At 44.3% G+C, this 21,799-nt stretch overlaps 2 protein-coding genes across 8 annotated transcripts in view; one reads left to right on the top strand and one right to left on the bottom strand.

Moving 5' to 3' along the window:
* CCDC191 (coiled-coil domain containing 191) overlaps positions 1-5,276 on the top strand; it is an 88,990-nt gene extending 83,714 nt beyond the window's left edge. For all 3 annotated transcript variants that reach the window (XM_025376446.1, XM_025376445.1, XM_025376447.1), the window contains one exon: positions 4,062-5,276. In XM_025376446.1, the coding sequence (XP_025232231.1) occupies positions 4,062-4,260 (199 nt within the window). In that variant the 3' untranslated portion in view covers positions 4,261-5,276. The remainder of the gene's footprint in view (positions 1-4,061) is intronic.
* A 750-nt stretch (positions 5,277-6,026) lies between these two features.
* On the bottom strand, positions 6,027-21,494 carry ZDHHC23 (zinc finger DHHC-type containing 23). Of its 5 annotated transcripts, XM_025376456.1 has the most exons (7): positions 21,209-21,414; positions 20,623-20,669; positions 20,394-20,537; positions 14,979-15,686; positions 12,894-13,061; positions 10,868-11,043; positions 7,229-8,696 (listed from the first exon to the last, which is right to left on the bottom strand). In XM_025376456.1, the coding sequence occupies exons 3-7, from the start codon at positions 20,534-20,536 to the stop codon at positions 8,683-8,685; spliced, it is 1,209 nt and encodes a 402-aa protein (XP_025232241.1). In that variant the 5' UTR covers position 20,537; positions 20,623-20,669; positions 21,209-21,414; the 3' UTR covers positions 7,229-8,682. The 5 variants fall into 5 exon arrangements, with proteins under 5 accessions (XP_025232240.1, XP_025232237.1, XP_025232239.1 ...); XM_025376455.1 differs by lacking the exon at positions 20,623-20,669 and having other exon boundaries at positions 6,027-8,696; positions 20,394-20,563; positions 21,205-21,494; XM_025376452.1 differs by having other exon boundaries at positions 6,436-11,043; positions 20,394-20,669; positions 21,205-21,494.
* Positions 21,495-21,799: the final 305 nt, after the last annotated feature.

Genomic DNA, 21,799 nt, shown 5'->3' with positions numbered 1-21,799 from the left:
AACTATGAAACTACTAGAAGAAAACATTGAGACAATGCTCCAGGCCATTGGTCTGGCCAAAGACTTTTTGCGTAAGACCTCAAAAGCACAGACAACCAGAGCGAAAATAGACAGCTGGGATTACATCAAGCTAAAAAGCTTCTCCACAGCAAAGGAAACAACCAAGTGAAGAGATAACCCACAGAATGGGAGAGAGTATTTGCAAACTGTCTGTATAGTTTGGATGTTTGTCCCCTACGCTTCATGTTGAAATCTGATGTTGGACGGAAGTGGGGTCTAATGGGAGGTATTTGGGTCCTGGAGATGGATTGCTTAATGAAGGGCTTAACACCATCCTCTCTAAATGAATGCATTCTCACTCTATTAGTTCCCAAAGAGCTGGTTGTCAAAAAGAATCTAGCACCTCCCTCCCCCTTTTTTTTTGCTTTCCTCTCTTGCCATTGGATCTCTGCACATGATAGCTGCCCTTCCATCATGAATGGAAGCAGCCTGAAGTCCTCACTAGAAACAGATGCTAGTGCCATACTTCTTGTACAGCCGGCAAAACTGCAAGTCAAACCTCTTTTTTTAAATAAATTACCCAGCCTCAGGTATTCCTTTATAGCAACATATACATATGGACTAAAATACCATCTAACAAGGGATTAATAACCAGAATATGTAAGGAACTCAAACAACTCAATAGCAAAAAATCCCAAATAATCCAATTTAAAAATGGGCAAGGCCATTATAGTGACTCACACCTATAATCCCAACACTTTGGGAGGCCAAGGTGGGTGGATTATTTGAGTCAAGGAGTTCAAAACCAGCCTGGGCAACATGGCAAAACCCCATCTCTACCAAAAAAAAAAAAAACCAAAAACCAAAAATTAGCCAGGAGTAATGACACACACCTGTAGTCCCAGCTACTCGGGAGGCTGAGGTGTAAAGGATCGCTTGAGTCCAGGAGGTGAAGGTAGAAGGGAGCCAACATCACGCTGCTACAGTCCAGCCCGGGCAACAGAGTGAAGCCCTGTCTTAAAAAAAAAGTGGGGGAAGGATCTAAATAGACATTTCTCAAAAGACATACAACTGGCCAAAAAGTGTACGATAAGATGCTCAGCATCACTAATTATCAGAGAAATCCAAATCAAAACCACAATGCGATATCATCTTATACCTACAGTAAAATGGCTTTTTATCAAAGACAGTGATTGATGCTGATGAGGATACGAAGAAAGGGAAACCCTCATACACTGTTGGTGGGAATGTAAATTAGTACAGCCACTATGGAGAACAGAATGGAGGTTCCTGAAAAAACTAAAATTATAGCTACCATATGATCCAGCAATTCCACTAATAGGTATATCTCCAGAAGAAAGGAAATCAATATATCCAAGAGATATTTGCATGTCTGTGATTATTACGGCACTGTTCACAATAGCCAAAATATGGAATCAACCTAAGCGCCCATCAGTGGATAAATGCATAAAGAAAATATGCTATATATACAAAATGGAATATTAGTAATGAAAAAGAATGAAATCCTGTCATTTGCAGCAACATGGATAGAACTGGAGGTCACTGTGTTAAGTGAAATAAGTCAAGCACAGAAAGACAAATACCACATGTTCTTATGTGGGAGAGTTAAAAATGTGAATCTCATGAAGATAGAGAATAGATTGGTGGTTACCAGAGGCTGGAAAGGGTAGAGCTTGGGAGGTGGATGAAGAGAGGTTGATTAATGGGTACAATATACAGTTAGATAGAAGCAGTAAGGCCTAATGTTCAATAGATCAGTAGGGTGACTATAGTTAATAATAACCTATTGCACATTTCAAAATAGCCAGAAGAGAGTAACTTGAATGTCCCCATGGTAAATAAAAGATAAATATTTAAGGTGATGGATATCCCGAATACCCTGATTTGATCATTACACATTATATGAATGTATACAGTTACCACATATACCCCCAAAATATGTATATTATGTATCAATAAAAATATTATAAAAAGATAGCTATAGATAGGCTATAAATAAGTGCCAAACCAGTGATCATGAATATGTTTTAGGAGTTCAGGGAAAGAAAGAGAAATGTAGGCAAGGATGATCTAGGAAGATTTCACCCAAAAGGCAGAACATTTTTCAGTTAGGGTAGGACAGCAGGAGCTAAAATGCAGAAGTCAGAAAACAGGAGTGTAGCCATGAGAGAGATGTGAATGGCTGAGAATGGGAGACAGGGTCAAGGACTGGGAGTGTGCCCACAGCTGAGCACAGGAAGCTGTAAATGGTGGACTGAATGGATAAAAGCAAATCCATTCCTTGGAGGCTTTTTTTTTTTTTTTGAGACAGAGTCTCACTCTATTACCCAGGCTGGAATGCTGTGGCTTGATCTTGGCTCACTGCAACCTCCACCTCCCAGGTTCAGGTGATTCTTGTGCCTCAGCCTCCCAAGTAGCTGAGATTACAGGCGCCCACCACCATGCCAGGCTAATTTTTGTATTTTTAGTAGAGACGGGCTTTCACCATGTTGGCCAGGCTGGTCTTGAACTCCTGACCTCAAATGAGCCACCCGCCTCGGCCTCCCAAAGTGCTGGGATTACAGGTGTGACCCACTGCACCCAGCCACGCTTTTTTTTAAAGCAGTACTTCCACCAACAAAAATCAACATTGTCAAAAATATTAACCAACAGCCATAAAATTAATGAGGACCGATGTGCATTCTGGGACTTCCTCAGATGGTCAAGAGGCCAGAACAAATCCCATGTCTGCCTATAGTTGTAAAAATATAAGCTTAACTACTCTGCACTTTGTTTCAGCACCAACTCCACACACACAGCACGGCATGCTGTTCTTGCTTCTTTGCCTTTACTCAAGATGTGCTCTCCTCTAGGAAAGCCTTTTCTTTGCCTGACAAAAATTCAGTTCAGACACCATCTTCAAAAACGTCTGCTCCTCACCACCAGACTGCGCAGTCCTCCGTGCTGCTCTCTACTGCTGTACCTTCCCACTGTATGGAAACTCTGGTCACCTGTTTCAGCCTATCCTGGGGCAGACAGTACCTGGCTTACCTTGATGCCCCTAGTGTTCAGCTGTGGTGGACACTAATAAATCCTAAAAGGCCATGGCATGCTTCCTTGTGACAGCGGAGACACTCACTTAAACAAGCAGTCTTCCATACCACATCTCCAGAACCTGATGTTAGGGTACTTTTTCTCAACTGATATTCAAGACCTGTTCTTTGTTGCTGTTGCTGCTGTTGGAGGTGAGGTTACCAGCAGGCTTTTAAAATATGTCTACACCCTGGGGCCTCGATGCCTGTAACTTTGGCACATTCTGCATGCAATTTTCCATCATTTTTGCGTTGAGGGTTGTAGTTTCTGGATCCCTTGCCAGCATCACTGGTCCTGGCATGGGCACAGTATGTAGGCTGTAATCAGATGAACTCAGGAGTGTGCCTCGTAGCTTGCATTACTGGAGGCCATTTGGTGCTATGCTCAAATGTCACCTCCTCAGTTTCCCTGACCACTCAATCAAAAATAAAAATAACTGGCCAGGCACAGTGGCCCACACTTGTAATCCCAGCACTTTGGGAGGCCAAGGCAGGCAGATCACTTGAGGCCAGGAGTTCAAGACAGCCTGGCCAACATGGCGAAACCCCATCTCCAAGAGAAATACAAAAAAATTAGCCAGGCATGGTGGCGGTCACCTGTAATCCCAGCTACTTGGGAGGCTGAGGCACAAGAATCGCTTGAACCCAGGAGACAGACATTGCAGTGAGCCGAGATTGCATGACTGCACTCTAGCCTGGGTGACAGAGCAAGACTCTTGCCTCAAAGAAAATAAATAAAATAAAATAAAATAAAATACAAATAAAAATAACCTGTCAGTCACTCTCATTCCCTTTTGTTACTTTATTTTCTTCACAGCATTTCACACTATCATAATCCCAATTGTGATTTCCACACCTTTTATACAGCATTTTATTAACATAAGAATTTTTATAAAGTTCTTAATGTGCTACAGATGGAAAGCCAACTTTTTCTCAGCATTTCACTGTTTTCCTTCTTTATTCTTAAAGGAGGATCCTCTGGATCACATTTCGGACATGGAAGAAGTTTGTAAAATTTATGAAAGAGGAAAGAGTAAAAGAAGAAAGGCGACAGCAACTTCGTAGGAAGGTAGTTGAAATTCTTCCAGACTTTCAGGTGCCTGGAAGCGACCATGAGCTGTACCAGCAATCAGATACTTGGTCCTTGAGTAAGACAAGTCTTTTGTGAATCAATGAACCAGATTAGTGTAACACTTAGGACAGGAAGCTCGACTGGTCCGTAATATGTGTGTTATCTCCACCCACCCATACACATACATACATACACCTGGTTTATTCTCTATGAGCTACTTCTTAGATCAAAGGAATTATTTTGAGAATTTTTATTTCCTTCTTTGACTTTTCCTGCATTGCTAGTCATTCACTGTAGCATTTATCACAGTGGGATCATCCAAAGGAATATTCTAGAGATCCTCTGTTCAAATATATCCTATATATTTTTAGCATAGTAAACTTTAAAAAGGACAAGTGTTTGCCTGACTGAGCCTGTGAAGAAAAACGTGTCCCTATAGCTTAACATGAGTTGTTGATAAATGTGACCTTAATTAAATAGAAATAAAAAGTAGTGAGTACTTAGAAAAGGAAAGGAGGCCAAGGCAGTCAGTCTTCTAGTACATTAGCATCACTGACAGGCACCCTACCAGACCTTGTCCATTTGAACCACCCCGATGGCAGACCATGCATGCAAATGTTCTCTACACTGCTACTGCAGAGGATGGCCGCTTATCCTGATTTCAGAGAAACTGAGTCCCCAGAGATACTTCTCTTCCGTGCACCTTGATAAGCATGCAGGAAATTCTAAAAGGTAGTAACTGTATCATGACAGTCCAGCAATTCATTAAATTATCTGTTCACGCTCCCAACCGCAACTGCTGAATAATACACTCAGTTTGTCTTCTAGTACTCAGCTCAGTTTGATCTAGATACTGAGATACTTATCTTGAATTCAAAGAATGTTTTCATCTTTAAGGTGCTATAAAGACTTATAAAATGCTCTATGAACTGTTAGAGAATTACCTGCTAGAAAAATAATTTTTCATTATAAAATACATGTTTATTATGACAAATTCAAGTAGCCCATAAGTGCATATGGTAAAATGAAAGTCCTGTGCAGTCCTGAGATGACTACTCTTATGGTGTGCTGAAAATTTGAGTTGGCAAAATAAAATTCTGTGGCTAAGTGAATGTTCTTGGTATTGTCTCGTACTTCCTCAAAAGGATATCTAGCTGCACCACCTGCTACATGACTTAGATCCTTTTACCATGGAGGATGTGTGATATGACCCAGACACCTTGAATTGAACTTTATTTATTCTATGATGTGCCTGTTCCCACAGCTTTTCCTTTAATATGATTAGACAGTTGTCATTTAAAAAAAAATGTTTTTCACGATTAATGGCCTCTAAAAATGTAACTAAAAGTAATAATATATCACTTTCCACCAAAATCACTATCAGTTTATACCTAACTACAGTACATTTACAAAATATTGGCTGATATTAGCACCTGGAAACAAAATACCAATTTTATTTTTTTTTTGTTTTGTGTTTTTTGTTTTTGTTTTGTTTTGAGACAGGGTCTCACTTCAGGCTGGAGGTACAGTGGCCTGATTATGGCTCACTGAAGCCTGAACCTCTCAGGCTCAGGCAATCCTTCTACCTCAGCCTCTCAGATAGCTGGGATGACATGCCCAGCTAACATTTTGTATTTTGTATTTTTTTTTTTTTTTTTTTTGGTAGAGATGGAGCTTCGCCATGTTGCCCAGGCTAGTCTTGAACTCCTGGGCCCAAGTGATCCTCCCAGCCTCCCAAAGTGCTGCGATTACATGAGCCACCACACCCAGCCACCAGTTTTCTTTAAATGCTAAGCCTGTACGTAAGGAAAGGTGACTTCCTTAAGTAAACATGCCAGGAGCCTAAATAAATCCCACAAAGCTTAAGTTTTCTATCTGAGCTTTATTTTTGCCTCTCCTCAAACATCAACTAGAAATTGAGTCTTTAGCAGCCCATATTCCAAGTGAGCCAGTTAGACTTTTTACGGAATACAGAGCCTTCTAAAGAGATACAATGGAAATAGTTTTGATGCCGTTTTTTGCTGGAGTATCATGAAGGTATATTTCAAAATGTTACTGCTAACATAATGTATCCCAACATAATTGATACCCAACAAGCAGTATCCCTGACCCACAAAACTGGAGAAATTGCCACTGGGAACATAACAGTTTAGGGCTAGGGACAGATACACAGGATAGGGACATCGAGGGAGCCAAAGAGGCAGCACAGGTATAATGCAGGGTTTTCGGAAATCAAAAGACTTCAGGAGACACTCCAAGAAACACCAGCTATTTTCCTTAAAGAAAGCACTTTATTTTCCATTTAAACAACTTGGTCACAGGACATTATTTTACATAAATGGCAGTAATTTGTAAAATTTCCATGTAAAAGGCCTTGTGTCTGAGTCTGAGGTGATAAGAGGATATGAATACAAGTATATAAAAACAGTGCAAAATGTTCAGCCCACGGCCTCCGGAGTTGGCTTCAGAAATCCCCCTTAATGTTGCTAGACCAGTTACATTAAATATTAAATGTAACATCAGGTAAAGATTCCTGGGTTTCCTTTAGTCTAACATCCAACCCAGATATGCAATAAAATGAAAAGCTCAAAATCCCTAACAACTCAAACCATCCAATCACCCGGACCATTAGGATCACAATGAGTTGAGATTGCAGGCTCTATCATGTGCCATCTTGTTAGTGGCCCATCTTAAGAAATACAGAATTTTAGTTGCATCAATAACTAGAATAGACTAGCTCTGCTTTTAAAGCTTTGCCTTTTAAGTAGAAATTTCAAGTTCACTTTCAAGGTGCCATCACGAAGGCTAGGCCACTAATAAGTCACAAGCCCAACGTGGACATCGCGCAGCCTCTAAGACATTTGTCTCCACTAACCGTTCAGTCTTTAACCTGCTGCTGATCCTACAGTGAAACACTTAGTGCCAGCTGAAGCGTGGATGCTTGTCTATCAGCAACATAATTAAGTGTAGCTGATACTGCAAGAAATTTATATTAGTCACAGCAAACAGCCACAGGAACATACTGAATTGTACTTGGTAGTGAGTTTAGAATGGCTTTCCTGCTCCCCTGCATCACCTTCGAAGTGTTTAATACAAAAGGGTGCACATGTCAAGCTGCCACTGACAAAACCAGATTCCAAACAGGTGCCTCAGGAAAAGTCTCTTACTATCCATTGCTTGCTTAAGAAACCTCTACTTTTCAAAATGCAAGGTACCAGAATATGGCTACAATGAAGTCAGGGCATATAAACTTACCTAGGTTAAAAAGACCCTTAAATCTCGCAAAACTTTAGTTTTTAAACATCCTGGCTAAAACTGTGCTTCTAGATGTTATATTTTTGCTTATACTAGTTTTAGCTTTATAATAAAAAGCTAATGTCCTACTCAAAGGAAATACATGTCTATTAAGCAGATGGTCAGTAGTATGTAGAACCTTACTGGCACTGTGTTTTCTGGCAGTGGAAGATTCTAGTACAGAAAATTGTCTCTTGCTAAAAATATTAGAAGTACCAAGGACTATTGCATAAGAGAAAGTTTGTAGCAATTTTTTGCTAGGCAGATGGTACACTTGAAGACAACAATTACTTCATTCACCAAGGAAAACACTACTTAGCAAAGATTTACAGTATCCTAAACACAAACACATGTGTGGCTGAGGTGAAATAAGCAGCACGTTGTCCCGGAAACACACTTAAGGATTCACATTAGCAGCATCAGGGTAACCTATCAAAGAGGCGTTATTAACAGTCAGTTCATTTCAGGAACGCTCAGCTGGAACCATAAAAGTACTCTGTGGGTATCATAAGAAACATATTAAATATTGAAGGATTTTCCGCTTTCATGCAGTCGTGATCCTTAACTCTTTCTCCCTTGAATCTTTCAAATCGGTGTATTCTCCTCCCCCCAGGAACAGTCCACAGTGGTGTGATAATAATCTAAGTGGCCAGATGATAGTAGGTAATTTATTAAACTCCATATCCAGTATGTTCATTAACAGAGACTGAGGACGTGAGATAAGAGAAGAGGGCCTGCTTGCTTCAAATCATGTTCAAGGGGCTTGCTCCTCTGCCCAAGAGACTGCTGATTTATAGGTTCACAGGACAATCCTCCACTACCACCACCACCAAATGCTTCCCTGGGATTGATTCATTCAGAGGCCTTGTCCTTTCAAAGATTCCACAATAAACTCACCTGGCCTCTGGAGAGAACCAAGGCCTATAATGAAACCCCTCAAATAGTTCCAGATCATAAAAGGCTCCAAAGTCCTATAAAACAAAGATGTCGCAGAGCCTACAGAACACTGCTCACGGATTAGCCTCTTGTTTGCTGCTCCTTTCGGTACAGACGCCTGGGAAGACTTTTCCCCAAAAAAATTACTGGTCTTTTGACAGATTTAAGCATTCTGTAAACTGTCCATCATGGGTTCGCAAGGAACTTAAAACAAGTATCTTCGTGCCAATAAACCTGAATAATAAACAGAGAGTCCCTTCCTATCCATGGGAAGGAAGCTGAGTTGGCTCATCCAAGTAACCCTATTAGAGGTAAGTTGTTAAAAAAAAAAATGGTGATCATTCCTAATTCTCCAAATGACTTTGGTCTCATCTTCATCACATCACATTTAGATTGTTGTGATCAATTTGGCAAGAAGCTAAAGTTACTGACTATACTAATGTTTCTATGAATTTGTATGATCGACGGCTAGATCATCAGAGTTGGCTCTACAGCTGACATTCAAAAGCACGACTACCCACTTCTGCCCACATATGCTATCCCTGACATTATTACTATCTCTCTTATCTCAAACCTGTACAGAAAGAAATTTGTTACATCAAATCCAACTTTAATTCTAGGTGAATATTCAGCTCTGGGCCAGGGAGAAGGCATCACTGTACAAACCTCAGAGTCTGCTAACATCCCCAGGCACAGAGCCTAACATTCGTTAAACAAACCATCTCTGGGGAAAGTGACGACAGCCTGAATAAGAATATGGTGACCATCTTAAGGACAGCTCCGATTAATGGCCACAGTAGGGATGGTGCTGGCTGCAGAGGGTGGAAGTGCAGGAAGTAGCAATATTTCCTCTCAACAAATATAAATCTCTTGCTTAAAGCAGCATGCACAGAATGACTGAAAACGCTGGCAGTATTTTCCCTATATTAAGCTATAAGCCAAGGCAAATTTAAGGAGTCATGAATTATCTTTGGGATTGCAAAACAGTACATGTACAAAACCAACATTTCAAAAGGGTATTTTCCTCATCTGAAATTCTCTCATCTTAATTCTGTAGCAGAATAATCCATTGTACATAAATATTTAATCTTTTATACATTTTTGCTTTTAAGATATGATTAAAGAAACAGCTTGTTACTGTGGGAAGAGCCAGGGAAGAATGGTAATCCATTAATAGTGGAAACCACATATACCCTGTTTCTTCTCTCCTAGTGAGATACTGTTATTTAGGGGGGGGTAATTGAGAATTAATGTGCAAGTTAAGTGGGAAGATGTCACTCAACTCCTCAAAGTTCATACCGGAATAATGTGAATGCCAGAAGGCTGATTTTCACAATTGAGTGCTATAACTGACAGCATTTGAAATACATGAAGAAAATACTCGAGCCCTTGATGTTACTCAGCCTTCCTACCAGAAAAGAGAGTGAAGCATCCCCACAGGGGTGTCTGTTCTCCTCTTCCAGCCACAGTCACAAGTGTGCTAGCACCTTACCCGGTGAAACATGGGAAGAGGAAAAACACGTGAATGCCTATTAGAGTTATTTATAAGAAACCCAAGCAGAATATATAAAAAATAAATAGAAGAACTCATCACCTAAACTCATGGCCACTGTACATTACACTAGCAATAATTATCTTTATAACTGTTGTCAACTGTCTTTTTAAGATCAGACAACTTAGCGTCAATCCATCTGGTCATCTTCTCTGAGTAGTTCATGTCTAATACTTAAGAAGGAGAAATTCTCACAACTGTACAACACGATATATGCTGAAAACTGATTACCCTAATCATATTGGCTTCAATAATCTAACCTACAAACATTTTTTTTCTGTCACAATATTCTCCTAATACTTTGTATTTCCATGGTGCTTGAGTTGTTTTTTAGTGCTTTCCACATCCATCATCCCTCACGTGACCCTCATGACAGCCCTGTGAGGTAGCCAGGGCAGGCATCAGTACCCCACTTTGCGGATGACCCTGAGACTTGGGAAAGTGACTCAACTAGGGGTCACATGGCTATTAAGAATCGAAAGAGGGACTAGAAACTATCCTAATCCAAAACTCTTTCCCCCATACTAATGGATGGGAATTGCTTCTATCAATTTGTGCATTAGCAATCCACATCCTTCTCAAGTTCAGGCAATTGAGTCAATTAAAAAGGTGACTAGAAAGGAATGGCTCTACTTTTCTGCTTCAGTATAAAAGTCTCTTAAGTTGTGGCATCAGAAAAATTAACTTCTTCCCACTCCAGTCTCTAAACCTGAGCATGGCCCTATAATGCCTTTAAGAAACCGGGGATAAAAATGGACACTGAAGTGTAAAATGGAAGGGAGACGGAAGGAGGAGCCATCATCCCTCAGAGAGCCACACAGAAGGCACTTCAGACAATGTCCTCGGCAGGGTGGTGGAATGCACGTGTGCCCAGGGTGGAGAACTGGTGCCAGTTCCGCAGGAAGCCCCTATTGTACTGGCCTGTGTCCACGATGAGCCCGCAGAGGAGCCGGCGCCCAGTCTTCTGTCGGAGGGCCTGCTGGACTTCCCGTTCAGTCACATTGTAGCTGATATTGATCAGCTGGATCAGGAAGATGTAGGCCATGCCTGCTGTGATGATCACAGAGTACCACACGCAGGTGAAGGAGAGAGCCGAGCTGGGAGAGGGGAAAAGGCCGGTCAGGGCTGCCGTTTTTGTCACATTCAGAAAACTGTCATCATCCTCACATTTTACACATTTTTTTACTTATTACTAAAGACTTTTGACATCTTCCCCAATCCTCCGAACTGGAAGATACTCAGAATTCCAATAACCTGCTTAAGCAGGAGAATGTGCATGTTTATTCTATAATTACTGGTGCCTGTTTTCTAATATATTACACTAGAATAGCAGGGACTGTTTTTTGCATTTTGTACCCTCCACACACCCAGCACACTGCCTGACATAACAGTGTTCAACACCTGTTTGTTAAATAAACAAGTAATTTGTAAATTATATCTAACTCATGAGAAAACAAAGGAACCAAGGGATTGCTATAAATGTCCTCTAGGAAGCTGCAGGTGGATGCCAAGGGACAGTGCTAAAGTTATTAATCTCCATTCTTTCCAGTCCAGTGCTGAGGAACGCAAAGACCACGATGACGCCCAACACCAGCAGCCCTGTGCTTATCGGATGTAGGAACACCGACCGTAACATTCCAAATTCACCTTCCTAAAGCCCAACACAATCACACAGGGCAGGGACGCTCCTCTCAGGCTCACTAATGAGACAGGCTGCCAGTGAGCCTCTGCCATCTGATGATTTTCAAACATTCGCGAATGAAGTTAGTTGGAAATAAGTTCATTCAGAATCTTCATGTGTAAAGCTGAAGGGACCTCAGAGACTATTAAATCCAAGGACCTCACCAAAAAGATGAGGTGCTGTGAATCGTCTGCACAGAGCAGGGTGAGAAGCAATGGCAGGACTGCGTTCCTCGGTTCCCTCGCCTCCCCACCGAGTGCACAGACATGCTATGCTTCAGGACAGGCCTCACCTGTAGCGTTAGCGGAGAATCTGACACGCTGGAGATACGCTCCACACAGCGGGGAAGGAAACTTACTCTGACGAGGACCAATCTATTCTAATAATGCCCACAGGTGTCTGGTTCTAGGATGACAATGGGGATATCTGTCCACAGATTAATAAAAACAAATGCCGCACAGGGATACTTTGTAGAGAAAGCAAGGATTGTTCTGAAAATGAAGGGTGAGAAGAAAGAAAAGGACCAAACCATAGACACCACAGAGCACTTATGTCAGAGACGATGATGAAGGGAAGGGAATAAACAGCATGGGCAGAGGGGGGCCCCGGCATACAGGGAGGGGGCGCTGAGGCCGAAGCTGAAGAATCCCAGCTTTTGCCATGGCCTGGAAATCTTCACAATCTATAAAGGGGCCTCAGGAAATACTGACCTACATATCATAGTAATCATCAGTGGTGATTAAAAAAAGAAAGAAAGTAGAACAGGAAAAACCAAGAGAGGTCAGAAAGAAAAGCAAGGTTATAGAGATGCTGAGCACATCTCCAAAGGGTCGGAAGCAGGAAATTAAGACTGGACTAAAAAGCATCAGAAAGCAGCGGTAAAGGGAGAAGGTTTTGGATCGTTATGACAAAATAGGCACATATGTGCCCTGGGGCTGCTAGTTTCTGTTGATTGTTTTAGTTTCACTGGTGCTACTTTGAGCCTGTGAGTGGTCACCGGACTCTGGAAGTCCCTGATTAGGCCTGGTCCTGTTTGTAGAGAACTAGTTCTTCACTTTCTAAAGGTCAATAATCCTTTTAACAGCACCCTAGAAAAACACACATCACCAATGCACAATTTTGCTGGCAATTTCAGGGATACCCAGCATTCCCACAGCCTGGCCTATGTTTTGGTTGAGAACTCCTAACCAAGTAGTAACAGTCCCTGTCGATGGCAACACCCATTTCTTCCCAGGGGGCCTCCATACTGTGGTATCCACGGCTCACCTGTAATTTGCATAAACTCCAGGACAGTAGAAGAGAGCTGTGAAGACGCTTCTATCTCTACAAATGGTGTCCAAGGTCAGTGTGATCCCATACACCGAGGTGAGCAAGAAGATCAAAAGGGCAAGTATAAATGCTTGATGATTTGATTCTCCAACGCAGCTATTTATCCTCAAAACAGCATAGAGAAATAAAAAAGCAAACATTTTTAAGAGTTCTCAATACAATTTACATGATAAACAAGAAAGCTTTTTTTTTTGGAGACGGAATCTTGCTCTGTAGCTCAGGCTAGAGTGCAGCAGCGTGATCTTGGCTCACTGCAACCTCTGCCTCCCAGGTCCCGGTTAAGCAATTCTCCTGCCTCAGCCTCCCAAGTAGCTGGGATTACAGGTATGTGCCAACATGCTCAGATAATTTTTGTATTTTGAATAGAGATGGGTTTTCACCATGTTGGCTAGGCTGGTCTTGAACTCCTGACCTCATGATCCGCCCACCTCAGCCTCCCAAAGTGTTGGGATTATAAGCATGAGCCACCGTGCCCAGCCACGACAAAGTTTTAAATAGGGAAAGTGTAAATTACAGTTATTAAGAAGTTCTCTTAGTTTGCAATTTTAGGGAATTAAAAACTTGCACACTGAGGGATGCAGTCTTATATTCACTGCTCTTTGCAAAGTGGAATCACATCGTCAGTTTAAGGACAAGACTAAGTAAAAAGCAGCACCTGGCTAACAAATCTTCCTAAATATCAGTATTACCCAGCTATGGAGAGCTAACATTGTCCTCACCATGTTAAGGAAAGGGAGCTAAATAGAATTATGAAAACGTAAAAATGCTAAATCAGAAGTATTACAGATTATGGGAAAATTCATGTTCAATATATGAAGAGTAAGATAAAGATCCAAAGAGGTGAGAAACACAGGGTGAGGGGAAGAACAAGTTGGTAACCTGCAGGCTCTTTGGCAGGTAAAAACAGTTCTGTGTCGTGGCCATTTGTGGGGCAGGATGTACAGGGAGTGCCTTCTACCCACTGCACACCAGGATGCTCCGGTGGGCACAGATCTGCTCTTAGGTGAGCCTTCTGCAAACCAGCATTTGTAAATGGAACACACACACACACGCACACACGAATAATAAGTGATGAAGACACAGAAGTAGAATATCTAAAAATGAAAACACCTGTTTACTTCTAAAGACAAAGACCCAGAAAAGAGCTGCCCTGCACTTGAGCCATGCACTTGAGGCCCACGTCGATGCCTCTCAGCCTTTTCTGCACCCTCACCCTCTCCTGCATCCGCTTCTGAGGAGGAGGTGGGATGCTACAGGACCAGAATCCTAGACGTGAAAAGCGTAACTCATTGATCACGACTGCCTGAAGAGCAATAAACCTGCAAACATGCTACTCACAGCATTCATGTCTGAATTAATTATACTCCCTTTAGTTTAGATGTTTTTAGTGAAGCTGCAACATCATCTTTAAACATTGCACTTCATATTTTATAGGGCCTTATGTACCTTCATTTGTTACTGGCCAACTGGGAGGTACAAAAGCCCATTTCTCTGCAAATAATCAAATAGAGAGTTTATCTGGTAGGGCCTCAATTCAGTAATGTTAAGTGGAAATCATCGGTAGCATCAAAAACGATTATGTATGTATGGCAAGGGGGAAAAAGAGTCACCTAAAAATAGGGGTACACTTTCTTCAGCTTTATGTTTAAAAAGGAATAGTACAGGGAAATATGCTTATACTGTTTCTGATCAATTCTTTTTTTAAAAAAAAAATCATTCAGCTGTAGATACTTCTCTATTAGAAAGAAGATAAATGAGGAGTCGTTCAAAAGAAAATTGAAGAAAAAAAAAACCCCCACAAGTTTTCTGTTATTCTGCTTCAGGAAATGACTGAAGGAACTAAATTTGTGAAACTCGAAAAACTGATGACTAAGTGGGAAGATCACAACAACCCACAAATACCTACAAGGTGTAAAGCTGGGAAGGAGAGAAATTTTGGGATAGCACAAGGGAAGATCAAATGTAACTAGCGAGTTTTACATGAATTTACACTTTCCAAGTCTCCAAATGTTTCCAACATACCAGACACAGTGATGATCCATTCTCCTCACACAGATGCCACATATCCGGCAGTGCCACGCCCGGGCTGGTCGCACCAGCTGGCACTTGGCACACCAGTCCTCCTTTGCTTTGGTGGGGCTTCCAGCCGGCATCCTGGAAGAGCCCCTGGGGTCATCCTTTGCTGTGCGATTGTTGAGACTGCCCGACGTGTCTGTCCCAGGGAACCCTTTCGTCTTCTCCTGCCCTTTTCGGTTCAGCAGCTCCAGCTGGCTGCTGCTTAGAGCTCTGTCACTGCTTGCTGGATTGAGGTAGCCTGGATTCTTCTTGGCTCTGTACAAGGCGAAGAGTATCAGAAATAACCCGCAGGTAAGAACAGCTAGCTGAACGGGACCCACACGCCCTTTGGGGACCACTTCCTGCAGGAACACATAGTACATGTAGCCCAGTGAGAACAGTCCAAGACTCAGGAAAAACAGGGTCTGTTCTTTCCTTCTGTGAGTGAGGTAGTAGTACCACAGTGCCAGCACAGGAAGGGAGGTCAAAACCACCACCCCCAGGAGGAAATGCCAGGAAGCCACATGAAGGAAGACAGGCAGCAGGACAAGCGGAGGGATGATGCTGATGTTCACTTTTTTGGCTCCTCTAAGCCAAGGAATTCGGAGGCGATCAGAAATTGTATCCATGATTCTTTCACAAGTCTCTGGCTGTAAAGATTTACATGTAATCCATCTATTCAGAAAAAGCACAAAGAGGAGGGACTTTATGTGGGTTTGTTGAATTAAAAGCTACAGAACACTGAATGCCAAACGGCGGGATAAACGATTACAGCTACCAAAGACCAAACATTTCACCTCCTTACTACAAAACTAAGCTTTTCAGATTCACACGTCATTTTTTAAAATAGGAACAAGATGGTTATTTCTCCCCTAAACAAATACTTAGGTATAGACACATGCTGCAAGTAATGTTTACATCTTATGACCTGTACAGTCATAAGAATCTCAAAACAAATCACAATCTAGTTCTGAGGACAACATGGGAATTCAAGGACTATGAGGTAAGTGACAAAGCAGCAATAATCAACGAACTCTTGGGATCAGACATTATAAGGAGTGCTCAGAGGAGTGTCAATACTTCTGGGTGGAGTCATCAGAGGGGTCTTTGTGGAAAAGGTGGGATCTGTGCTCAACCCTGATGTCCAGCTAGCATGTGTATGAATGGAGACGGAGGAAGGCAGGCCTTCCAGTGGAAAGAAATGTGTGCAGCACACACCTGGCATGAGCCCAGGCAGCAGACTAGTCCTGCAAGGATGGGGTTACATACAGAAGAATAGAGATCAAACTAGTATGAATCAAATCACTGAACTTGGTGAACAGAATATTTGTTGACTGTTTTGCACACTTAGGCTATGCTATGTTCTAAATGTTTATGCCCCAAAAATTCATATGCTGAAACCCAATCCCCAATTCAAGAGTAATAAGAGACGGGGCCTTGAGGAGGGTATTAGGTCATGAGAGCAGAGCCCTGATGAGTGGAATTAATGCCTCTAAAAAAGAGACCCAAGGGAGCCTGTTTGCCCCTTCCACCATGTGAGGACACAGCAAGAAGGTGCCATCTATGAAGCTGAGCAGGACACCTCACCAGACACTGAATCTGCTGCTGCCTTGATCTTGGACTTCACAGCCTCCAGAACTATGAGCAATAAATATGTTGTTTATAAATTACCCAGCCTAAGTTATTTCGTTATAGCAGTCTGAACAGACTAGGACAGAAATTGGTACTGACAAGTAGGATGTTGCTACAACAGATATCTAAAGGTGGATGCAGTTGTGGAACCGGGTAATGGGTAGAGGTTAGAAGAGTGTGGAAGTGCATGCTGGGAAAAAACCTAGACTGTCTGAACAAACTAACAAAGGTGATTCTAGCAAGGGCTCAGAAGAGGAGAGCTGCAGAGAAAGTCTCAATCTTAGAGAATCCCTAAGAGGTAATGAACAGAAGGCGCTCAGCAATATGGACAGTAAAAGCCATTCTCATATGATCTCAGATGGAAGTGACAAACATGTGATTGGAAACTAGAAGGAAGGTGATCCTTGCTACTTATAAAGAGGGAAAGAACTCAGTGGAATTGTGTTTGTGTCCTGCTGTTTGGTAGAAAATAGAACTCAAGAGTGATAAAACTGAGTATTTGGCAGTAGAAATCTCTAAGCAAAGTGTTCAGGGTGCTGCATGGCTTCTCAGAAATGCTTATGGTAAAATGCAAGAAGAGATAATTTTTTTTTTTTTTTTAGACAGAGTTTTGGTCTTGTTGCCCAGGCTGGAGTGCAATGGCGCGATCTCAGCTCACCACAACCTCCACCTCCCGGGTTCAAGTGATTCTCCTACCTCAGCCTCCTGAGTAGCTGGGATTACAGGCAAGAACCACCACGCCTGGCTAATTTTGCATTTTTAGTAGAGACAGGGTTTCTCCATGTTGCTCAGGCTGGTCTCGAATTCCTGACCTCAGGTGATCTGCCTGCCTGGGCCTCCCAAAGTGCTGGGATTACAGGTGTGAGTCACTGCGCCCGGCCAGAGAGAGAAATAATTTAAAGACAAAATTCATAATCAAAAGGGGAGTAAAAGATTTGGAAAATTCTCAGCCTGTCTATGTTGTAAGAAATGAGAAAGCATGTTTGGGAGAGAACAGCAAGGATGTGGATGAGATCAGTATAGATTAGCCCCGTGCCAGCCATCAAGACAATGGAAGGGCCCTGAAGACATTCAGAGATCCTTGGGGCTGCTGCTCCTACCACAAGCCTCAAGTGCCAGGGCTTTGAGAGCACCCATGGGGCTTCAGGGGGTAGTGCTGAGTGCCATCTGAAGCCTCTACTCCCTACATTCTGGTGCATGCCCCACGGCAGCTCCAGGTGTGGCTCGACTGGGCCTAGGTATGCCACAGAGGCCACCCCCTGAAGGGCACATGTGGTAAACCTTGGTGGCATCCACAGGGTGCCAATGCTGTAGGCATCCAGAGTACAGGAGCTATAGGTGCCTGGCTGCCTCCACCTAAATTTCAAAGGATGCCCTGGAGAGCCTTGGGGCCGAGGCAGAGGACTGCCACAGGGGCGGGGCCACCACAGAGAGTCCCCACTAGGGCACTGCCCAGTGGAGCTGTGAGTGTGGTGGGGCCACTACAGAGACACCCCACTGAGGCAATGCCTACTTGGAGCCGTGGGGACAGGGTCACCCCCAAGAGCCCCAACTGATAGAGCCACTAGCATGCAACTCCAGCCTGGGAGAGCTGTAGGCATCTGTAGGCATCTGTAGACATCTGTAGGCAGTCCAACCCGAGAGCTGCAGTGTGGGCTGTGCGCAACAAAGCTGTGGTGGCAGGGACACCCAGAGCCTTGGGGGCCCAACCTGCAGCCCAGTGTGTCCACAAGGCAGGACATCAAGACAAGATTATTGTCAAGCCTTATTAAGACTTAACATTTTGTTTGCCTCACTGGGTCAGGACCTGTCACTAACACTCCTTTCTTCCTGTTGTTCCCTTTTGGAATGGGAATGTCTATTCTATGCATGTCCTTCCATTGTATTGTGGAAGCACCTAACTTGTTTCATTTCACAGGCGCACGGGTGGAGGAGAACTTGTCTCAGGATGAATTGGATCTTGAAACTCATCCATATCTGATTTGGATGGTGATATTCAGACCAGACTCTGGACTTTTAGACTTTTGAATTGACACTGGGATGAGCTAAGACTTTTGGGGCTATTGGGATGAAATGAATGTATTTTGCATGTGAGAAGGACATAAATTTTAGGGAGCCAGGAAGTATTTGTGTCCCTCCAAAGTTCGTTACGTTGAAACCTCATTCCCAATGCAACAGTAATCAGAGGAGGTGATTAGGTCATGAAGACAGAGCCCTCGTGAATGAGACTAGTGCCCTTATAAAAGAGCCCTGTGAGCTTATTCACCCCTTCTGCCGTGTCAGGACACACCACGGAGGTGTCATCTATGAGGAAAAGGGCCCTCACCAGACACTGAATCTGCCCGTGCCTTGATCTTGGATTTCTGAGCCTCTAGAACTGTGAGCAATAGATGTATATTGTTTACAAATTATCCAGCCTCAGTTATTTTATCATAGCAGCCTGAACAAATTAAGACAGGCTAGTAAGAAAAGGTAGAGTTTAAGGAAAGGTAACTTTGATTTTAGACAATTTTTAAAGGTAAGACTAGAACTTGGAGGTGAGTGGGAGGTAACTAGTTGGGAATCATACAGAGCGGCAGGCACAGTGGAAACACAGAGGAGAGGGGTACAGAGAGAGCAGAGGAGACACCTCAGGGGACAGCTCAGGTCTCCAGGGTTAGGAGGGAGGAAGAGTTAGCAAGGTTAATGGAAGAGCTGAGGTCTTGAGTGATGGTGGTTATGGAAACAGCATCATTTCTCCATTCATTAGTGCAAAGTGCTCTATTTTCTCAGTATAGATTTTAGACTAACTCTAAAGAACCTATATTCAAAGACATTCATAAAAAAGACTACGTAGTACACTGTCAAGTACGAATTACAAAGGGGTCACTGGGATTTTAAGAGTCAAGGCTAGTACTGCACTGCAGACCCAAAGGAATGCTGTATTAATGTACCAAGCTCTAAGTCAACAAACTGGCACTTGCAATGACATTTTTAACCAGAAATAATTACTAATGGGAAAAGCAAGTTTCCAACATCCCTATTCTTCCCACATTATGACTTCCATGTGACAATAATTTTTAAATATATAATTACTCAGAAAATGGATTAAAACCAGGTTATTCACTGTCCGACACTAAATTTTTTCAGTGATGTTAAAAATTCTCTTTTTGGATAGTAATTTCCATCACTTGGAAAATAAAAGCCAAATACAGTACAATCAATCAAGTGTTGCTGGTCACACTGAAAACTGTGAATCCAGGGGAGATGCATGCCTTCTGGCTGGAGTTCCTCCCCAGAAACAAGGGGCAAGACCAGTACTAACAGCAGGAAAATGATCTTTCAACCCACAAGGCCCTCTGTGGTCAGGCGCCACCCAGTCCCAAGTAGTCAGTCTCTAAATGCTGAGACCTCTGAGAAGGCAGGAACTTTCTGGAACTAATGTGCTCATTTTAAACTTACAGATTCTGCTGGCTTGCATTTTATTTTATACTAACTTGCCTACTATCCCTTTAAACTGCCTGTTCTCTCCCCCATCTCTCTTTAAACGAAAAATAATATCCTATAAAACAGCAGACAGACAGCTGTGCCCTACTGCGTAATCCATCTTTATAAAATCCTCACACTTGACATAGAAGCCAACTCTCATTTTAGATGCTTGGAAATAGAATCAAGAGCAAATTCTAGCATTCCGGGTGGCTAGGCTGAAAGTACACACGGCAGTTCTCAGAAGGGTGATGGGGCCAGCGTCAAGTAATGCTCTGCTCTTACCGATCACACCCTTCATCCAGATCTTGACAATCACACAAACAAGCAGCCACGTGGTTCTTTTCCCCATTCCGATCTATGTACTCGCAGCAGCACAGGGGCTCCAGTTCAGGTTCTTCGGTTTTCTTTTTCTTCACAGGTTTCATACTGCCCTTCTGTGTCGTGATTTGCACCTGTCACCATGAGGCGTAAGAAGCCCTCAGAAGGTAAAGGTGGAAAGAACACAACTTACATCTCGTAAACAGGTCCACGCCTCTCTTTCTGCTTAACCTCCAACGCCTGAGCAATCAAAAATGAGAAGAGAGAGGGGGAGGGGGTCCCGTTTTCATCAGGCTTTTATGGCTCCGCCTGGCCACACAGGGGGCTCCAGGGTTCTTGGAGCTCCGAGCTGCCTTCACCGCCCCTTCCCAGCCTGGGCAGGCGCCGTCTGGGCACCAGCCGTTCCTATGGCGACAGCCGACCACGCGTCCGGGACAGCCGGGGCGCGGGCGGTTGCGCTCACCTGCGGGTGCAGGCTGGGAGGGCCAAGCGGTCTCCGCTCCAAGCCTGGGCGCTGGTGGAAACTCAGCCTCGGGGCTGCAGGGAAAGGCGAAGCATATGCCCGCTGGCACCGGCTAACACTCTCGGCGGCTGAGACCGGCGACCTCGCTCCAGGAATGCCACCAGACTCCCTGGCAGTGCTCGGGGGTCGCCGTCCAGCTCAACTGGTCGGGCCCCTTGCGGGGTGCGCCTCTCCCGCCCCCGCCAATCCGGAGGACGTGGGCGGGCCTCGCACGCCACCCCGCCAGGAGAATGACCTTGGAAGGGAAGTTACCTGCCCTCTGGCCGGAGGTGCAACTGCAGCCAAAGAGGCGGAGGGGAGATGGGTCGCCTTCCCCGGAGGCACGGACGCGTCTCCCGATCTCGGCTACGCGGAGCCCCGGGCGTGACGGCAGGAGTCTCCGGGACCCGGGCTCAGCTCGGCCGCTCCCTCGCTGCAGCCGCCCACCTGTGACCACAGCCCGCCGCTGCCCGGGCGGCGCGCCCGGCTCTCCGCGCCGTCCTAGCCGCTCCTCCGCCAGCCCGGCTCGGTGCGCCAAGTCCACGCGCGCTTCCGGGTGCCCCGCCCCCGGCGCCGGGGTTCCCCGCCTGCCCGCACGTGCGCCGCCAGCCGCCCCGCGGAGCCCGCGGGCGAGGCTCCTCCTCCTGGCCCGCGGCCCTGGCGCTGGGAAGGGGATAATCGGCTCCCGAGAGCGCGTCTAGGAGGCAGGGGCAGGAGGCGGGTCCCGCACCTCCGGCCTGCCCCGCCCCGCCCCGCCCCAGAGGCTGCAGCCGGGCCCCGCCGGTGCCTGCGGGCGGCGCGTCGGTGGGACAGCCTCCGGAGCCCCCGAGTGCGGGCGAGGTGCGGAGACGGAAATACGGGAAACCCG

The sequence above is a fragment of the Theropithecus gelada genome, chromosome 2 (genome assembly GCF_003255815.1).
Source record: "Theropithecus gelada isolate Dixy chromosome 2, Tgel_1.0, whole genome shotgun sequence".
In the NCBI taxonomy this organism is placed as follows: Eukaryota; Metazoa; Chordata; class Mammalia; order Primates; family Cercopithecidae; genus Theropithecus; species Theropithecus gelada.
The sequence above is the reverse complement of the archived record's forward strand: the minus strand, read 5'-3'. Positions and strand labels throughout refer to the sequence as shown.

Coding starts and splice junctions, on each gene's coding strand:
- ZDHHC23 (XM_025376452.1), bottom strand. CDS start 20,536: ATGAAACCTGTGAAGAAAAAGAAAACCGAAGAACCTGAACTGGAGCCC. Junction 13,062..14,978: donor ATGGATCATCACTGTGTCTG/GTATGTTGGAAA, acceptor TGCTGTTTTGAG/GATAAATAGCTGCGTTGGAG. Junction 11,044..12,893: donor GGAGTTTATGCAAATTACAG/GTGAGCCGTGGA, acceptor CCCCTCTCCCAG/CTCGGCTCTCTCCTTCACCT.